This window comes from Thalassophryne amazonica, chromosome 15, assembly GCF_902500255.1.
Source record: "Thalassophryne amazonica chromosome 15, fThaAma1.1, whole genome shotgun sequence".
NCBI lineage: Eukaryota > Metazoa > Chordata > Actinopteri > Batrachoidiformes > Batrachoididae > Thalassophryne > Thalassophryne amazonica.
In genome coordinates, this window is record NC_047117.1 from 8,860,215 (window position 1) to 8,877,217 (window position 17,003).

A 17,003-nucleotide genomic window follows, 5' to 3' on the forward strand; every position below is an offset into this window, starting at 1 on the left:
TCAGCCAACATATATCATGCTGATGTCACATTGCCTTCACTTGGATTGGCAGTCATCATGTCACATCACTCAGCATTTGCATAAAATGTACTTCTTGTCTATTCTGGGGAGTGCTCTTTGCTATACAAACTACACAATTACACCATTTTAGTCAAAGAATTTTTCAGCATGGTTCATTAGCAAAAATAGTGTTGATACCAATATGTTTGTGAAAGCCTCATATCAGCAGATATTACCGGCCATGTTATACGTATATTGGTAGGACTCTATACTACCTAGTACAGTAAAAAAGTTTTTAAACTATCCAGACTGCACCGATTTATCCTGATAATCTATATTTAATGAAATCTACTCAAGAATACGTATGCCAATTTTCTCATTGAGCTGTGTTGAAAATAATATCATCAGATGAAGCAATAAATATGGGAAATATCAGTTTTAGGTAGTTTTACAGAGACAGAGAGGAAAGAAACAGGATTTTATTTTTATTTTATTTTTTTACTTTTGGCACCTAAATGATAAGTGATGACAATAATCTGTTTTTAAAAAAGAAAAAAAATAATCACCATTATCAACATCAGACAGAACTTTTCAGAGGCAGAGCTTCTCCTGCAAAATCTGGAACCATGTGTCATCAGCATCTGTGTGCTTACAAAGCAGCCGATCACCTAAAGAGGGAGACAACTGCCACACAGAGGGAGCTGTCCATTTCAGCACCACACCGAGCAGCCACTGACAGAGCACTGTTACACAAAGAAGTCCCTTCAGCACGGGGCTGGATGACACAGATCACAGTTACAGCCTAAAATCTCTTTTGGATGAACCTGCTCAAACTCAGAATACTGGTATCAGGGTGCATTTTATGCTCAGCTTCTCAATCAGTCATCCTCACATTTCACCTGACTATAAGAAATTGTAATACAGGCCTTTAGATCCTTGTAAGAAAGTTGTCCCTCCTCTTGTCTCAGCTTCAAAGATCACCGGCAAGACACTCAAAGAAAAAAAATTATTTAAACACCACTGGCCTGTGTTGAGGTGGACTCATTAGAGCAGATTCTTATACCAAAGGCCTCAAAATGGTATAATATTGAGGCCTGTTACTAATTTGTTTTTAAGTTTAATGCTCTCCCTTATCAAGCATGGAATCCAACCCAGGCTCTCATATTATATATATATATATATATATATATATATATATATATATATATATATATGAAATCAGTGAGCCCAACTTTTTAATTAAAAGTCATAAAAATTGTATTGTGTGTAATAGTCACACAGCTTATCTTGTAATGTTAAAGAAGTTTTAAGAAATGTTACAATGCGGTGTTTTTTCCCCATTGACCCGCACAGCTCCCCCCACCCCGCACATTTTTTAAAACTACATTTCATGAAATTCCTTTGTAGTAACATGCCTCAAGTCAGACCAAATATGTCACTTAATAAATAAATAAAGGATGAAATAATGAAATAAAATAGGAAATAAAATTATTTAAAAATGGTTAATTGATTTGCAGTAGAAAAAAGCTAAAATGATTAAAAAAAAATGACCTCTTCATATCACAAATAAAAAATGATATAATGAAGAAAATTTTAAAAAGCTATACACCTGCACTTTATAAAACCATCATCATGCCCGAGTCCTGCAGCTGCCATGAACCTAATAAATAAATAAATAAAATAATGATGAGTTGAATTTGTGATTTGGTGCCTGAGATTTGAGGGGTTTTTTTTCCCAGCGGGAATGATATAATAGTTTTTATACTTACTGTAGATTCATAAATCTCCCAAATTTAGTTCCATCCATCCATTTTCTATACCCGCTTACTTCAATTAAATGTCATGTTTGGGGGGGGTTGGATCCTATCCCAGCAGCCAAACGTAGTTGAAACAGGGTATTTGAAATGATCAAAATCTCTTGTAACAAATTTCTCTTGGAAATAGAATTATATATCCGTCATAGGTTAGTCATATTCATTTGTGTGAAAAAAAAAAGATTACAGCAATTAAAGAGATCATATTTACCTTTTCAGCAAGTTCCCAGAGGTCACCATAAAGATATGAAAGTTTATAGCCAAAAATAAAGAAATAAGTAAATAAATTAAAAATAACGTGCACACAGACACTGAAGTTAGGCAAGCTTAGATTAACTTTTAAAAAAGAAACAGTTTGTCCATATTGCTCTAAATGACAACTTGCTACACTCTAAAACATGCTGCTGCATTTAGTTATGTCCACTTGCCACCTCTCCTTAACATAAAGAGAGCTCTTACAAGTTTTGGATGTTGAACTCAACTTTACAACTCAACTTGTAAAGTCCTTTCTCATCTGTACACTGGGGGGCCATGAGGACCTCAACAAAAACACATTTTTATTGATGTCATTCTTGCAGGTATCTGTAATTTTACTTGATAGGGTCACTTTGCAACTATTTTGAAAAAATGTCTCTTGAGTAGCTGGCTGATAAACCACATTCTGAAAGACCTTTGATCATTGTGTCTCTTTTTTAAGCATGACTTTTCAATACAAAATATAATGCAATGCTAAAATACCCTCGGCCATATGAGCATAAAAATAGGAAACAGAATGCGACCTTTTGACCTCTTAAAATAGGTCAAGGTTAGTCATCTTTGAACTTGTCCAAGGTATGTGTCCCAAGAATGTTCCCTGTGAATTTGAAGGCCCTGGCAGTAATAGGACTGGAGTTATGCTGAGCACAGACAGAAGGATGGACAGATAATTTGCAGTATCCGGTGGCCATATTTTGTCCTCGGGTGAAAATCAAAACTCTCTCCTCCTATTGCAGTTGCTCTGATGACAATAACCTGAATAAAACCTGCTCTGACTGTGAAATCTCAAAATTTTGGTGTAAAGTCTGATAACAAACTATCTGAATAGATCCCAGAAGAAAAGTGATTATGGAGCAAACAGTATGTAACCAAAATGGATCAAAATAAGTGAAAATGAGGACAACGGTGCAGGTGACAACTGCATCAAATTTCAGCTGAAAGGGAGTCATGGCTCAGAAAATATATAAACAAATATCCCCATGGGGTTCACTTGGACCTCCAGTGGACTGACTAGGGTTCTTTCTGAAAATGCCATTTTTCCCACTGTTAAATTATATTATTTGTCATATGTATTTTATTCCTTGTTTAAAAAATTATTTATTTTTTTCATGTATTTTTTTTGTATTGCGCTTGTTTTTGCGCACAGATCCGCTGCGCACGGAAGCCTCCCCCCACCCTCCCGTTTTTTCATTCTCTGCTTCTCCTCCTCCTTCTTCTCCTCCTCCCTCTCCTCTATCACAGCTCTGCGAAGGAAAACGAGGAAACCGGGGATTGATGTTGCTGCTCGCCTTTGAAAATTCCCTATTTTTGCGCATGTTTCCCACCGCGCTCGCGGCAGCTTTGCAAAGATAGATAGGAAGCGAGAGGGGGGAGCGAGAGAGAGCAAGCGAGAAAGAGAGAGAGAGAGACAGCGAGACAATCAGTGTGTTTTAATGGGATGATTTTTGCGCGTTGACAGCTCCTCTGTGTGCGCGCTCGCTGCGCTCCGGTGGCCGTGTTCCGTTCTGACCGTTTCGGATCGTCTGGAGAGGCCGGAGGAGCAGCTCTGACGCTCCGGGGAAGCTCCGTTCATCCCTCCGCTGTCCCTCCTCATCATCCCTGCGACGAGGCTGCGCGCCTGTGATGCTCGGCCTCCTCCGCGCCCTGATGCGCCTCTCTGTCCGCGGTGCGCCGTCCGTGCGGCTGCTTCCAGATTTTCGCTGCCGCTGGAAACAGGTCTAGGGATCACATATGGAAACTGGGGATCAGAATTTTAGGAAAAAGAAAAACTAAGCTAGGCTTTGTCGTTTGATTTTCATAACTTAAATGTTTTCTGCTTGATTTCTTCTTTGGGGTTGATCGTCCCTGTTGGTTTGTTTTTGTTTTTTCCCTTCTTGGTTGCTTTTCCTGGCACATTTTGTGGAGATTCTGCTGCTGTGGATCTGTTCTCTGATCTCTTAGCACATCCTGCTCCTTTTTTTTTTCTTTTTTTTTTGGCCCTGCCTGCCTGTTTTTGCCTGAATCCCTTCATCCTAATACATGTGATAGCCTGAAATGGCTGTGAGGCTCCATAATTCACTGAAACAGATCTGCTGGGTTACATCAGTGTAGTCGCGGCTCATTCTGATTCATGCCACCCTCTGCTTTTGCTTTATTTTTAGGGGCCATTTTAAAGAAATCAGGCCGCCAACTGTGCATTAGTCTTAACCACCCTCCACCCCCACACTGCCATGCTCCTCCATCCCTTTTCAGTATGAATTAAGTCACGCTTGCATGTGTGCTCTGCAGTGCACAGGTGTGTGCCAGTCAAAGTTTGGATTAGGAGAATGATTGTACCCTGTGTGTCCATGCTTTGCAAAAAGCCAAATCCAGGCCTAAGACAGCCTCAGAGAACCGGAGCTAATTCCTCCATCTTCTCGGTGACTGCGCTTTCACAGTTTGACGTTGAGAGGCCTTCAAACTGAACAAAGTAGGTCTAGATCCCAGACCAGGTCCCTGGTGGGATCTGCTGGAAGTCTCTCTTTTTAGGTCAACTTTTTTATTTAATTTTCTTTTCAGAGCAGGGCAACTTCATGCAACTTGAGGAGTAGAAATTAGAAACATTTCGAGCCAGTGTTTCTGTTGTCCTAGCCAGCTTTGACCCAAACGTATCCTTTGACCCATCTGTTGGGCCAAACAGCCAACCCCCAAACCTTTACCTTCATCGTATTTTTTTCACCTGGTTTGCCCCTCTCCCAAAACCAACCATACGATTTCCCCCGAGCTCCCCTAACTCCCCTGCCCCCCCAGCGGCCCCCCGCTCCTGTCGACCGCCTCACGCGGCCCACACCCTGTTTTCCGAGCTGGCGTGGCGACGCAAACTCACAAATATTTACTTCCTATACATCAAGAGGAAAGGGGGCCCCCCTTTCGTGGAATGCGGCAACATGGGCGTGTTTGACCGCGGAGTTCAGATGCTGCTGACCACGGTGGGGGCCTTCGCCGCCTTCAGCCTCATGACCATTGCCGTGGGGACAGACTATTGGCTATACTCACGCGGTGTCTGCAAGATCAAAAGTACCAACGAGAACGAGACCAGCAAGAAGAACGAGGAGGTGATGACGCACTCGGGCCTCTGGAGGACGTGCTGCTTGGAAGGTGAGCCAGAGACCCACATCTGTCCATCCAGCATCTCTCTATCACTAAGTCTATCTCTTAACATTATCTATTATCTCTGTATCAATCTCTGTATCAAGCTGCATAGCTCGTTATAGCTATTTCTATACTTGTCTCTATATATCTATATATCTCTCTATATATCTATGTGTATCTACAGCATATTTCCTTACATCACTATTTTTATAATGGTCTTCATATCTCTATGCCTCCTACATCTGCCCATCTTTTCTTTCTATATCACCCTCTGATCTCCGTAGCCACGTTAACATTGTCACATACAAGCGACCTAATTTGGATTTTTTGCATGCATGTGGCAAAAGATCACTTTCACAATACACCACCTATCAGTTGGTAGAGATAGGCCAAAATATGCAGAGCATTATGGGAAATTGTCAACATCAGAAACCCGGAAGTGGGTGATCAATTGCATTGCGCTTCCTTTGTGTAGAAAATGGAAGCAGCTCACAGCTGCTCTTCCAACTAATCATTTTAATAATTTTCATACCTTTTGAATAAAATCTGTGAGGGTTTTCTTTTGTGAATCAGGTCAGTGTTACTCCCATTCATCACAAATATGCTGTTTCTGCCGTCCGAGCAATATACGCTAATGTCGATGTTGACACCTAAAGTGAATCTCGTTAGCACTGCATTGTGGATCCACTGAATTATGGGATTCTGCATTGTGAATATCTATATGGTGAATGGTCCCATTTCCAAAGACATGGAGGTTAGGTGAATTGAAAACTCTAAAACTGACTGTGTATGTGAGGTAGAGTGTGACTGTTGGTTTGCCTCCGTGTGTCAGCCTTGCAACACACTAGTGGCCTGACCAGGGTGTACTCTGCTTCTCACCTAGTGACTGCTAGAATAGGCTCCAACTCCATGACACTTAACTGGAATAAGTGGGTTCAGAAAATGAATGAATGAATTCATAATGTGGAAATTAATCAGATGTAGATGAAGGTTATCCAGCTAAGAAATATCTACAATTTTCCATCAGCTGGAGTTTTTGTTAGTCTTCAAGATGTTTTGACATTAATCCGATTGACTTCTTAGGATTTATAGAGGAAATGTTGTGTGGTATTCTTGTTATATGGGGGGGGGGGGGGGTTACTATTGCAAAGCAAACAAGGCCAGTCTTTTCAAAAAAAGCTACCAAGATACCCGTTTATCTTGACAGAGGTTAAAGTTTATTATCTCCAGACACATGCTGGGTGTTTTCCCTGATCCTTCATGCACAGTGATGGAAAGACCATGTTACCAGTGGCAGAAAGATGTTTCTTTAACCTCCCCCAGCTTGAAAAATACCCACAATACTGAATCCAAGACAAATGAAGATGAGCATCTAAAGAAGGCTGTGAAGACTTGTGGATATTAGAATTGGGCCTTTGTGAAGTCAGCAACTGTCCAGCAAAGCAAGAACAGATGAATCACTTCAAGACAAGAGAAACATCCATGGTATCCCATATGTGGCTGGAGTGTTTATGAAGCTCCAGAGAATCATTACAAAACCCATCATACTTCCTAAAGCCCATTAATATATGATGATTCTAGACTACAGAATTGCTATTGATTCATTCACTTACTGATTTTGCTCATATGGTTTTGAAAAGGGATAGTTTGCACCATCCAATATGCTTATTTATAAGTCATATGCCATAGAGTCCAATAGACATTGACCTTGTTGGACCGTTACTTTGGAGACTAAGCATTCAACACAGTCACAACTATTTGATTAATTAAGCCTACTAGTGCAGCCAAGAATAATAATGCTTATTACCAAAATTGGGCCAGCATGAACTTTTGATCATTGTACAAACCGAAATGGATCTATGTCACCATTTTTGCTGTTTTTACCCCATGTGACATTCCGTCATAGATAGCCCAAACTATTCCTTTTTGGGATCTGTATGAAGAGACAAATAATGTGCTATACTTTTCAATGTGATTGGCTAATTTTTCAATATTGACCCCTATGTAATCTTTCATTGACCCCTACCTGGCTATAGATGCCACTCTGGGATGGTTAACATAGTTTTCTTGTGTGTGTTGGCCAGGGTATACTAAGGCTGGATTGTAAGTGTTGTTTAGTTCCCTTAACTGGTACTGATGTGTGTCAAAACTGGCTTTGAACTCATGGACTGAGAGAGGAAAGATTGTTATATGGGAGTGTAAAAAAAAGCCATTGTTGTGTAACTAGGGGGAAAAACAAACAAACAAAAAAACAAACAACAGGGGAAAGTCTTAAGACACCCTTTTCTCTAATTGTTGATAACCTCTACATGGAAGAAGTAATGCTTCCAGGCAGCATTACCAAATCACTGGTTCAGATACTGTATGCAGATGGCACTTGGGTAAAGATTAGAATTCATTAAGTGCATGCCTTCAGAGATCATTGCAGTGGACAGCGACAGTGTGTTCACCATGAAAGATACCAGGGACAACATTAGGCCTCCTGGACTGTGCAAGTGAACATGGAACACTAGATAATGAAACCTACAGGAAATCCACACACAGAGACCAGTATCTGTTTGGTTCTCATCATCAATTGCAACATATAGCATTTGACCATTCCATACAACTGTACCTTTATTTAAAATTGAAGAAGGTATTTGAATGAGTGGTGATACACTTTAAAGACAACTAAAACACCAACAAGAAGTCCACTTGTGGTAAATGTTTAAATAAAGAAATTAGTATATTGAATATCTGACAATGCAATAATGATCTAAAGAGTCCAATCACAATGTCCTTGTCATTCCAATTAAAAAAAAAAATCACAATTGGTCATCACAAACTATTGAGTAAATGTAGCTTGCAATAACTGTCCCAAATTTCTCTATATCTTCTGTATCTATATCCTTTTATATCCCTGCATCTTGATCTCTCTGTGTGTTCATATTAATTCCAGTGTCTCTCCATACATTTCTGTACCTATACTCAGTCTGTCTCGATGGTGTCCATCTCTATGAGCACTGTCACACCTGAAAGTCTGGAACAAGATAACAAGGCTCAAGATTTCAGTCATTTGGTTTGATTAGGTTGGTTTCAGATTATAATTATGAAGAACTTTCCAGTGTTCATACAACCCGCCATCATCATCATCATCTATAAAGGCCATGTACTCCATGTACTTGACACTGATTGGTATTGTGCCTTGTTTTGAACTTGGCGGGTAATTCTGTTTGAATGGAGAAAATATTTATGCATCATTACTTGTCTTTCACTACTGTCAAATGGATTGCTACTAGTACCGTTTCTTCAACTGTATATTGGATGATGATAATGCCCCCAACTTCCTGTGATTTGTCCAAAAATCGGAATCATCCAAAAAACACTGCAAACTGTAACGTATCAAAGAAATGACCCCAGTGCATAGAACCACAATGAAGGATGATTGAACAGTTTTTATTACCTTGGACTACAGTGAAGCGGAAACAGCAGGGTATTGTTTCACTTGTGTGTGTGTGTGTGGGGGGGGGGGGGGGGGGGGGGGGTGCAAGATAACTCAAAAGAGGCTGGAAAGATTTCAAGGATATAAGGTCAGCTATTGGCCTATAGAGTTGTTCATGGATGGGCACCGGCCTATTTGGCTGATTTAGTTAAACCTTATGTACCGGCCCGGGCTGTGTGTTCATGGGATGCAGGACTGCTCGGTGTCCCAAGGGTGATGAAAAGGTCTGCAGGACAGAGAGCCTTTTGGTACTGTGCTCCTCCCGGCCTCAGTCAGACTTTCAGATTCAGTGGAGACTTTTAAGAAACAACTGAAGACTCATCTTTTTTACCCAGTTTTATGGCTAGCACCTTTTTAAAATTCTTTTAAGTTCTTTTACTTTTTATTGTGTTTTATTGTGAACTTTTAGTTGTGTTTTTGACGTTTTAATTTTATTTTACATTGCTTTTTTATTATCTTATGTTGTTTTGAGCTGTTTCTATGTGAGGCACCTTGAGGTGATGTTGTTGTGATTTGGCGCGATATAAATTGAATAAATTGAAATTGAGTAGTTTGTGCAAAGGTCAAACATCAAGGTTAAAGAAAACTTAGTTTGAAAAACATGTAGATGGATGATCTAAAATATATATTGATTAGCAAAATATTTGTGATCGATTGATATGAATGACTTCATAATGAATTCACAGATGATGATGAAGTCATACACTCAACAAAAATATAAACGCAACACTTTTGGTTTTGCTCCCATTTTGTATGAGATGAACTCAAAGATCTAAAACTTTTTCCACATACACAATATCACCATTTCCCTCAAATATTGTTCATAAACCAGTCTAAATCTGTGATAGTGAGCACTTCTCCTTTGCTGAGATAATCCATCCCACCTCACAGGTGTGCCATATCAAGATGCTGATTAGACACCATGATTAGTGCACAGGTGTGCCTTAGACTGTCCACAATAAAAGGCCACTCTGAAAGGTGCAGTTTTGTTTTATTGGGGGGGATACCAGTCAGTATCTGGTGTGACCACCATTTGCCTCATGCAGTGCAACACATCTCCTTCGCATAGAGTTGATCAGGTTGTCAGTTGTGGCCTGTGGAATGTTGGTCCACTCCTCTTCAATGGCTGTGCGAAGTTGCTGGATATTGGCAGGAACTGGTACATGCTGTGGTATACGCCGGTCCAGAGCATCCTAAACATGGTCAATGGGTGACATGTCCGGTGAGTATGCCGGCCATGCAAGAACTGGGACATTTTCAGCTTCCAAGAATTGTGTACAGATCCTTGCAACATGGGGCCGTGCATTATCCTGCTGCAACATGAGGTGATGTTCTTGGATGTATGGCACAACAATGGGCCTCAGGATCTTGTCACGGTATCTCTGTGCATTCAAAATGCCATCAATAAAATGCACCTGTGTTCTTCGTCCATAACAGACGCCTGCCCGTACCATAACCCCACCGCCACCATGGGCCACTCGATCCACAACATTGACATCAGAAAACCGCTCACCCACACGACGCCACACACGCTGTCTGCCATCTGCCATCTGCCCTGAACAGTGTGAACCGGGATTCATCCGTGAAGAGAACACCTCTCCAACGTGCCAAACGCCAGCGAATGTGAGCATTTGCCCACTCAAGTCGATTACGACGACGAACTGGAGTCAGGTCGAGACCCCGATGAGGACGACGAGCATGCAGATGAGCTTCCCTGAGACGGTTTCTGACAGTTTGTGCAGAAATTCTTTGGTTATGCAAACTGATTGTTTCAGCAGCTGTCCGAGTGGCTGGTCTCAGACGATCTTGGAGGTGAACATGCTGGATGTGGAGGTCCTGGGCTGGTGTGGTTACACGTGGTCTGCGGTTGTGAGGCTGGTTGGATGTACTGCCAAATTCTCTGAAACGCCTTTGGAGATGGCTTATGGTAGAGAAATGAACATTCAATACACGAGCAACAGCTCTGGTTGACATTCCTGCTGTCAGCATGCCAATTGCACACTCCCTCAAATCTTGCGACATCTGTGGCATTGTGCTGTGTGATAAAACTGCACCTTTCAGAGTGGCCTTTTATTGTGGGCAGTCTAAGGCACACCTGTGCACTAATCATGGTGTCTAATCAGCATCTTGATATGGCACACCTGTGAGGTGGGATGGATTATCTCAGCAAAGGAGAAGTGCTCACTATCACAGATTTAGACTGGTTTGTGAACAATATTTGAGGGAAATGGTGATATTGTGTATGTGGAAAAAGTTTTAGATCTCTGAGTTCATCTCATACAAAATGGGAGCAAAACCAAAAGTGTTGCATTTATATTTTTGTTGAGTGTAAATAGCCAAAAGCTGAAAACCAGAGCCAAAACCTGACCCGTGACACAAACAAACCAGGCCATGATTCCATTTGATTCCAAAATCCCACACTGGATCATCTTTTAACGTGCACATTTATGCTTTATCTCCTGTTTCCAGAAGTAGGAACAAATGTCATCAGGATCAAGATTAAAGTCCAGGTGTCAACAATCAAGTCTACTTTGAATCAATGATGTGGACGTAGCATTCATTTAAATGAACGTTTAAAAGGTTCATCTTCATAACTGATGATTAAAACTACATAGACCTAAAAATATCCAAACAGTAGCTCTAATCAGGCGAGTGAAATGTGTGAATATTCACACAGACGCACATAAAAATAAAACCAGGTATAATGCTGTGCTTGTTTATCAACCTTTTATTCAGACTCAAACCAAAACAAGTTTGACATTTACTTCATCTGTCCTGATGTGGTCTGAATCTCTGAATCTTTAATTTTGAGACGAGTAGAAGTAAGCAAACTGCTGATTTTCAGGGAATGGATGTTTGAAATTTGACATCGGTGGCGGCTCCAGAAGGTCCCCCCTCTGGATGGGACATGATCATTTTGTGAAGGTGTACCAGAAGTTGTTGAAAATGTGAAAAAAGAAACTTTAAATTACATCTCAACTGCTCAAGAGATTTTTAAGTTCACCTCAGACAACAACAACAAAAATATATGTATATAAGATTTAGGGCATCATAATGGATTAGTGGTTAGCACTGTTGCTGCACAGCAAGAAGGTCATGGGATCGATTCCCACCTGTGGCCTTGCTGTGTGGAGTTTGCATGTTCTCCCTGTGTTTGTGTGGCTTAGATTAGATATTACCGTATTTTCTGCACCATAAGGCGCACCAGATTATAAGGCGCTGCCTCAGTTAGCGGGTACTTAACCCTTACAAAAGGCGCACGCTAAAACATATAGTCTACAAAAAAAAAAAAAAAAAAGGTCACGGAAGCAAAACAGTGAGTTTATTTGAACTTTTTAACAACTTTGAACTACCGGTATTTAACAATATGGTACTCACATTATTTTTTATTATGGTTCTGTCATAAATCCATCGAAGTCTTCATCTTCTGTGTGAATTGAACAGCTGGGCTTCTAGCTGTGGCCACCTCGCTTTGTTTCTGCGGAAACTCCGTTTGGTCTTTTTAACTTGGTGCAGTTCATTTTCTTGTTTCCTCTCGCAGCTGCTCTATTCCCATGAACAACCGCGTAACTGATAGCCTGCAGTTTGCCTCGTAAGCATGTCTCTTCACTGGTGCCATTTTCGGGGGTCCGTAGACAAACAAATGTTGTTTTGCAGGATACCTGTAGTATACGGTAACTACCGGAGGAGTGGCGGAGGTAAGTGTACGTACCACGGACTCACGGACTCTTCTCTGATTGGTTTATCGCTGGCAGTGTACGTACTTTACGCTGCTAGCATACGTACTTTACGTATTACGTCCTTGTGTCAGCGGGAAATGGTCCGATATTCCGACAGTCAAAGACAACGTCGGTCATTTTTAAAGATTTTGGAATTCAGTGCGCACATAAGGCGCACCGGATTATAGGGCGCACGGACGATTTTTGTGAAAATTTAAGGCTTTTAGGTGCGCCTTATGGTGCGGAAAATATGGTAGATAGAACTGTATGGATCCTACATGTGGCCCTGAGACAGACTGGCATCCTGTCCAGGGTGGACTCTGCCTCATGCCGTATGACTGCTGGGATAGGCTCCAGCCCCCTGTGACCCTTAATTGGAATAAGCGAGTATAGAATGGATGAATATATCATTTAAATACAACTTTTCCTTTATTAAACACATGACCTTAAATAGAACCCTGCCTCATTTAAACTCTGCCGGAAAAAAATAAACGCCTGCCTTAAATAAGCGCTGGTCTTGTTGAAAGGGTCAAGGGTGATACCACCAAACAAACGTCTCTGCCTGGTTGATTGTCGGTATGAGCAGTCATGGGTCCAAATGGCAGCCTCCTGCTCCAGCCTATGTGCTGACGTACAATATAATGCCAATTTGACGCCTGAGGGAGCAGGTCCTTCTCCTAGTGATGTTAGAAAAAGGAAGTACAACTCTTACACCATTGAGACAAAGCTGCAAGCTGTTGCGTTTGCCAAAAAACACTCTTAAATGGTAATCCATAAACTCTGGAAGTTACAAAAGCTTCTGCATCCACCATAGACAGGACAGGCCTAGTCGTTGCAAATTACTTAAATGAAAGCAGGCCGTCCCCAATATTCAAATCAAAAGACTGATAGATCAAATGTCACACTGAGGTTTTTAACGTTTTCACTTTGAAGAATCACACAGTTACCCAGATACCATAAAAAGTGATCATACAGATAAATAATAATAATAATAATAATAATAAAGAAAACTACACAGCAAACACAAAATGATACAGTAAGGAAAGAGGCTGCTCTCCTTTAGGTGGCGCAATTCTTCATCACCCTTTTTATATGCTGGACTGTCATCCTCCAGTTTCCCCTTTTGAAGTTACACGAGCATGTTGAAGTGAACAAGATAATAATGGATTGTGTGATACAATGCATTCAGAAAGTATTCACAGCACTTCACTTATTCCACATCTTATATTACAACCTGATTCCAAAATGGATGAAATTCATTTTTTCCCTCAAAATTCTACACACAATACCCCATAATGACATGTGAAAAAGTTTTTATTTTATTTTATTTTTTTTAGATTTTTGCAAATTTATTAAAAATAAAAGCAACCTAAGAAATTGCGTGTACTTAAGTATTCACAGCCTTTGCCATGAAGCTCAAACTTGAGCTCAGGTGCATCCTGTTTCCACTGGTCATCCTTAAGATGTTTCTACAGCTTAATTGGAGTCCACCTGGGGTAAATTCAGTTGATTGGACCTGATTTGGAAAGGCACACACCCGACTACATATAAGGTCCCACAGTTGACAGTGCATGTCAGAGCATGAACCAAGAATGAAGTTAAAGGAACTGTCTGTAGACCTCCGAGACAGGATTGTCTTGAGGCACAAATCTGGGGAAGGGTACAGAAATATTTTTGCTGCTTTGAAGGTCCCAATGAGCAAAGTGACCTCCATCATCCGTAAATGGAAGACATTTGGATCCACCAGGACTCTTCCTAGAGTTGGACGCCTGTCTAAACTGAGCGAAAGGGGGAGAAGGGCCTTAGTCAGGGAGGTGACCAAGAACCCAATGCTCACTCTGTCAGAGCTCCAGCATTCCTCTGTGGAGAGAGGAGAACCTTCAAGACACATAAACATGTCTGCAGCAATCCACCAGTCAGGCTTGTATGGTAGAGTGGCCAGACAGAAGCCACTCCTTAGTAAAAGGCACATGGCGGCCCACCTGGAGTTTGCTAAAAGGCACCTGAAGGACTCTGAGACCATGAGAGACAAAATTCTCTGGTCTGATGAGACAAAGATTGAAGTTTTTGGTGTGAATGTCAGCTGTCATGTTTGGAGGAAACCAGGCACCATCCCTACAGTGACGGATGGTGGTGGCAGCATCATGCTGTGGGGATATTTTTCAGCAGCAGGAACTGGGAGACTAGTCAGGATTGAGGGAATGATGAATGCAGCAATGTACAGAGACATCCTGGATGAAAACCTGCTCCAGAGTGCTCTTGACCTCAGACTGGTTCATCTTTCAGCAGGACAATGATCCTAAGAACACAGCCAAGATATTAAAGGATTGGCTTCAGGACAACTCTGTGAATGTCCTTGAGTGGCCCATCAAGAGCCCAGACCTGAATCCGATTGAACATCTCTGGAGGGATTTGAAAATGACCGATGCTCCTGATGGAGCTTGACAGGTGCTGCAAAGAGGAATGGACAAAACTGCCCAAAGATAGATGCACCAAGCTTGTAGCATCACATTCAAGAAGACGTGAGGCTGTAATTGCTGCCAAAGTTGCATCAACAAAGTATTGAGCAAAGAGTGTGAAAATTTTTCATGTTGTCATTATGGGGTGTTGTGAGTAGAATTTTGAGGGTAAAAAAAATGAATTTGCTCCATTTTGGAATAAGGCTGTAATTTAAAATGTGGAATAAACGATGCATTGTGAATACTTTCTGGATGCACTCTATACAGGATGAGCAGTGTGAAACCCTCAGTCGAACCTGATGCGCCACATAGATGGTGAATTATGGGTGCAGCCAGGTAAAAGTATTCATGGCAGTCTCTCTGTGATGAGGAAGATCGTCTCTTGGTCGATTCCTGGACTGGATATCTACATCCAGGTTTGATTTAGTCGCCTGTTTATGGGTTTGTTTAAGGTGGGAACGTAGCACACTGACACAGACACACGGTCCTTCGTCTGGTCCGATGGCTGGAAAGTCCCAGATGATCGTTGTCTGTGGACCTGTTGCGGCCTTCACTCACCTTCACAGCTGTTGGTTTACAAGCCATCACCTCTTCCACCTTGTCCACTGTTGAGGACTTTTTGTTTCACCAGAGCCCTGTTAGCCATCTTGCATTCAGGGTTCCTGTTTGGCCTTGATGGTTACCGTAGTGGGCACGGGGCACAGAAACGTCCCCACCGTATTTCACCTCAACACACAATCCCCTACTTGATCTGATACCCAGGTGTCACGGAACAGGGGGTTGGATTTTGACACCCAATGTCACATTGTAATAAATGTCGCAGTGATGACCATTTTCTGATTTGTAGGTTCCAATAATATCAACATTCAATATTCACCTTTTTGAACATCTTTTTTTTTCCTGCGGCATGTTCAGAGATGGTTGCTTGTGACACTCAAGTGATGTGTTTAGAATGCAGAAAAACTTGAAATCCTGGCAGCAGCTGCACAGTTTTGTCAAATCATGGACACATTCATAGATGTGAAGCCGCGCCGCCAACTCACCCCATGTGATAGTCTTCTTTTGCCTGCTAAGTGGCTTTACTTTTCACACACAAAGCTCACTCTGTGTCCTTGGCACAGGAGATTTGAAATGGTTAAGAGCAGAGAGAGAGAGAGAGAGAGAGAGATCCAGCTCGGTCCGTCCACTTCGCCTTCATAGCTACAGTTGCTTTATAGTTGTGTGGTGCAGAGGAGGAGGAGGAGTAGGAGGAGTGGAGGGAGGCACTGGGAGAATAATGTGTAGGGGGAGAGAAAGAGAGAGAAAGAGAACAAGAAGAGGTGTTGGAGAAACAGAAAGAGGGAGAAAGAGGAGAGAGCAGGCAGCTCTGGTTTGCTGTCACACCCCCTCAGGCATCCTGTGCTATCTTTAACATGCAGGCCTACGTTCTATCTAACCACACCGGCTTTTAGCATGATACAGCGGCGTGCGCACCTTCATTTTAACACTCAGGACACTGTAATGTGCAGATTAACAGCTTCTGTCGCATCATCACTGACAGAGTCAGATTCAGGCCTCATTCGGTGCGGTGCACACCCGGGAATGATGCGACATTAGTGACCCTCTTGGGTCACGAATGTTCAAATTGGACGTCAATGTGGATTTAAGAGGTATAACATACGATTTACCCGTTATTGCTTCTTCCACAACTTGCGTTTCTCACATTGTGTAGTGTTGGAGATCAAGGTGTAGGAATTTTATTACAACTCTAATTCAGAGACAATTCTGAGGGTTTGTTTGTTAGGATACATTTTAAGGCCTGCAACACATTCCAAATAAAGTTGGGACACTAAAGCATTTACCATTTGCTAATGCTGCCATTCCTTCTCACAATGCCTAAAAGCCACTTTTGGCTTTGATGACACCAAGTGATGAAATGTTTCACGTGTTATTTTGTCCTGCTCTTCCTGCAAACATCTCTTAAGCTGTGCAACAGTACAGCATTGTCCCTGTTGCATTTTTCATCTCAAAATTCTTCACACATTCCTTGTTGGGGACAGATCAAGACTGCAGGCAGGCCAGCCCAGTACCCGTACTCTCTTCTTCGGCAGCCGTGCCTTTCTAATGTGCAGAATGTGGTTTTGCATTGTCTTTTTGAAAAATTCATGGACGTCCCCGGAAAATA

General features: G+C 41.7%; 1 protein-coding gene across 1 annotated transcript in view; it reads left to right on the forward strand.

Moving 5' to 3' along the window:
• Positions 1-4,777: 4,777 nt before the first annotated feature.
• LOC117525697 (voltage-dependent calcium channel gamma-2 subunit-like) overlaps positions 4,778-17,003 on the forward strand; it is a 161,514-nt gene continuing 149,288 nt past the window's right edge. Inside the window, exon 1 of the mRNA XM_034187625.1 lies at positions 4,778-5,186. Within this exon, the coding sequence (XP_034043516.1) occupies positions 4,976-5,186 (211 nt within the window). The 5' untranslated portion in view covers positions 4,778-4,975. The remainder of the gene's footprint in view (positions 5,187-17,003) is intronic.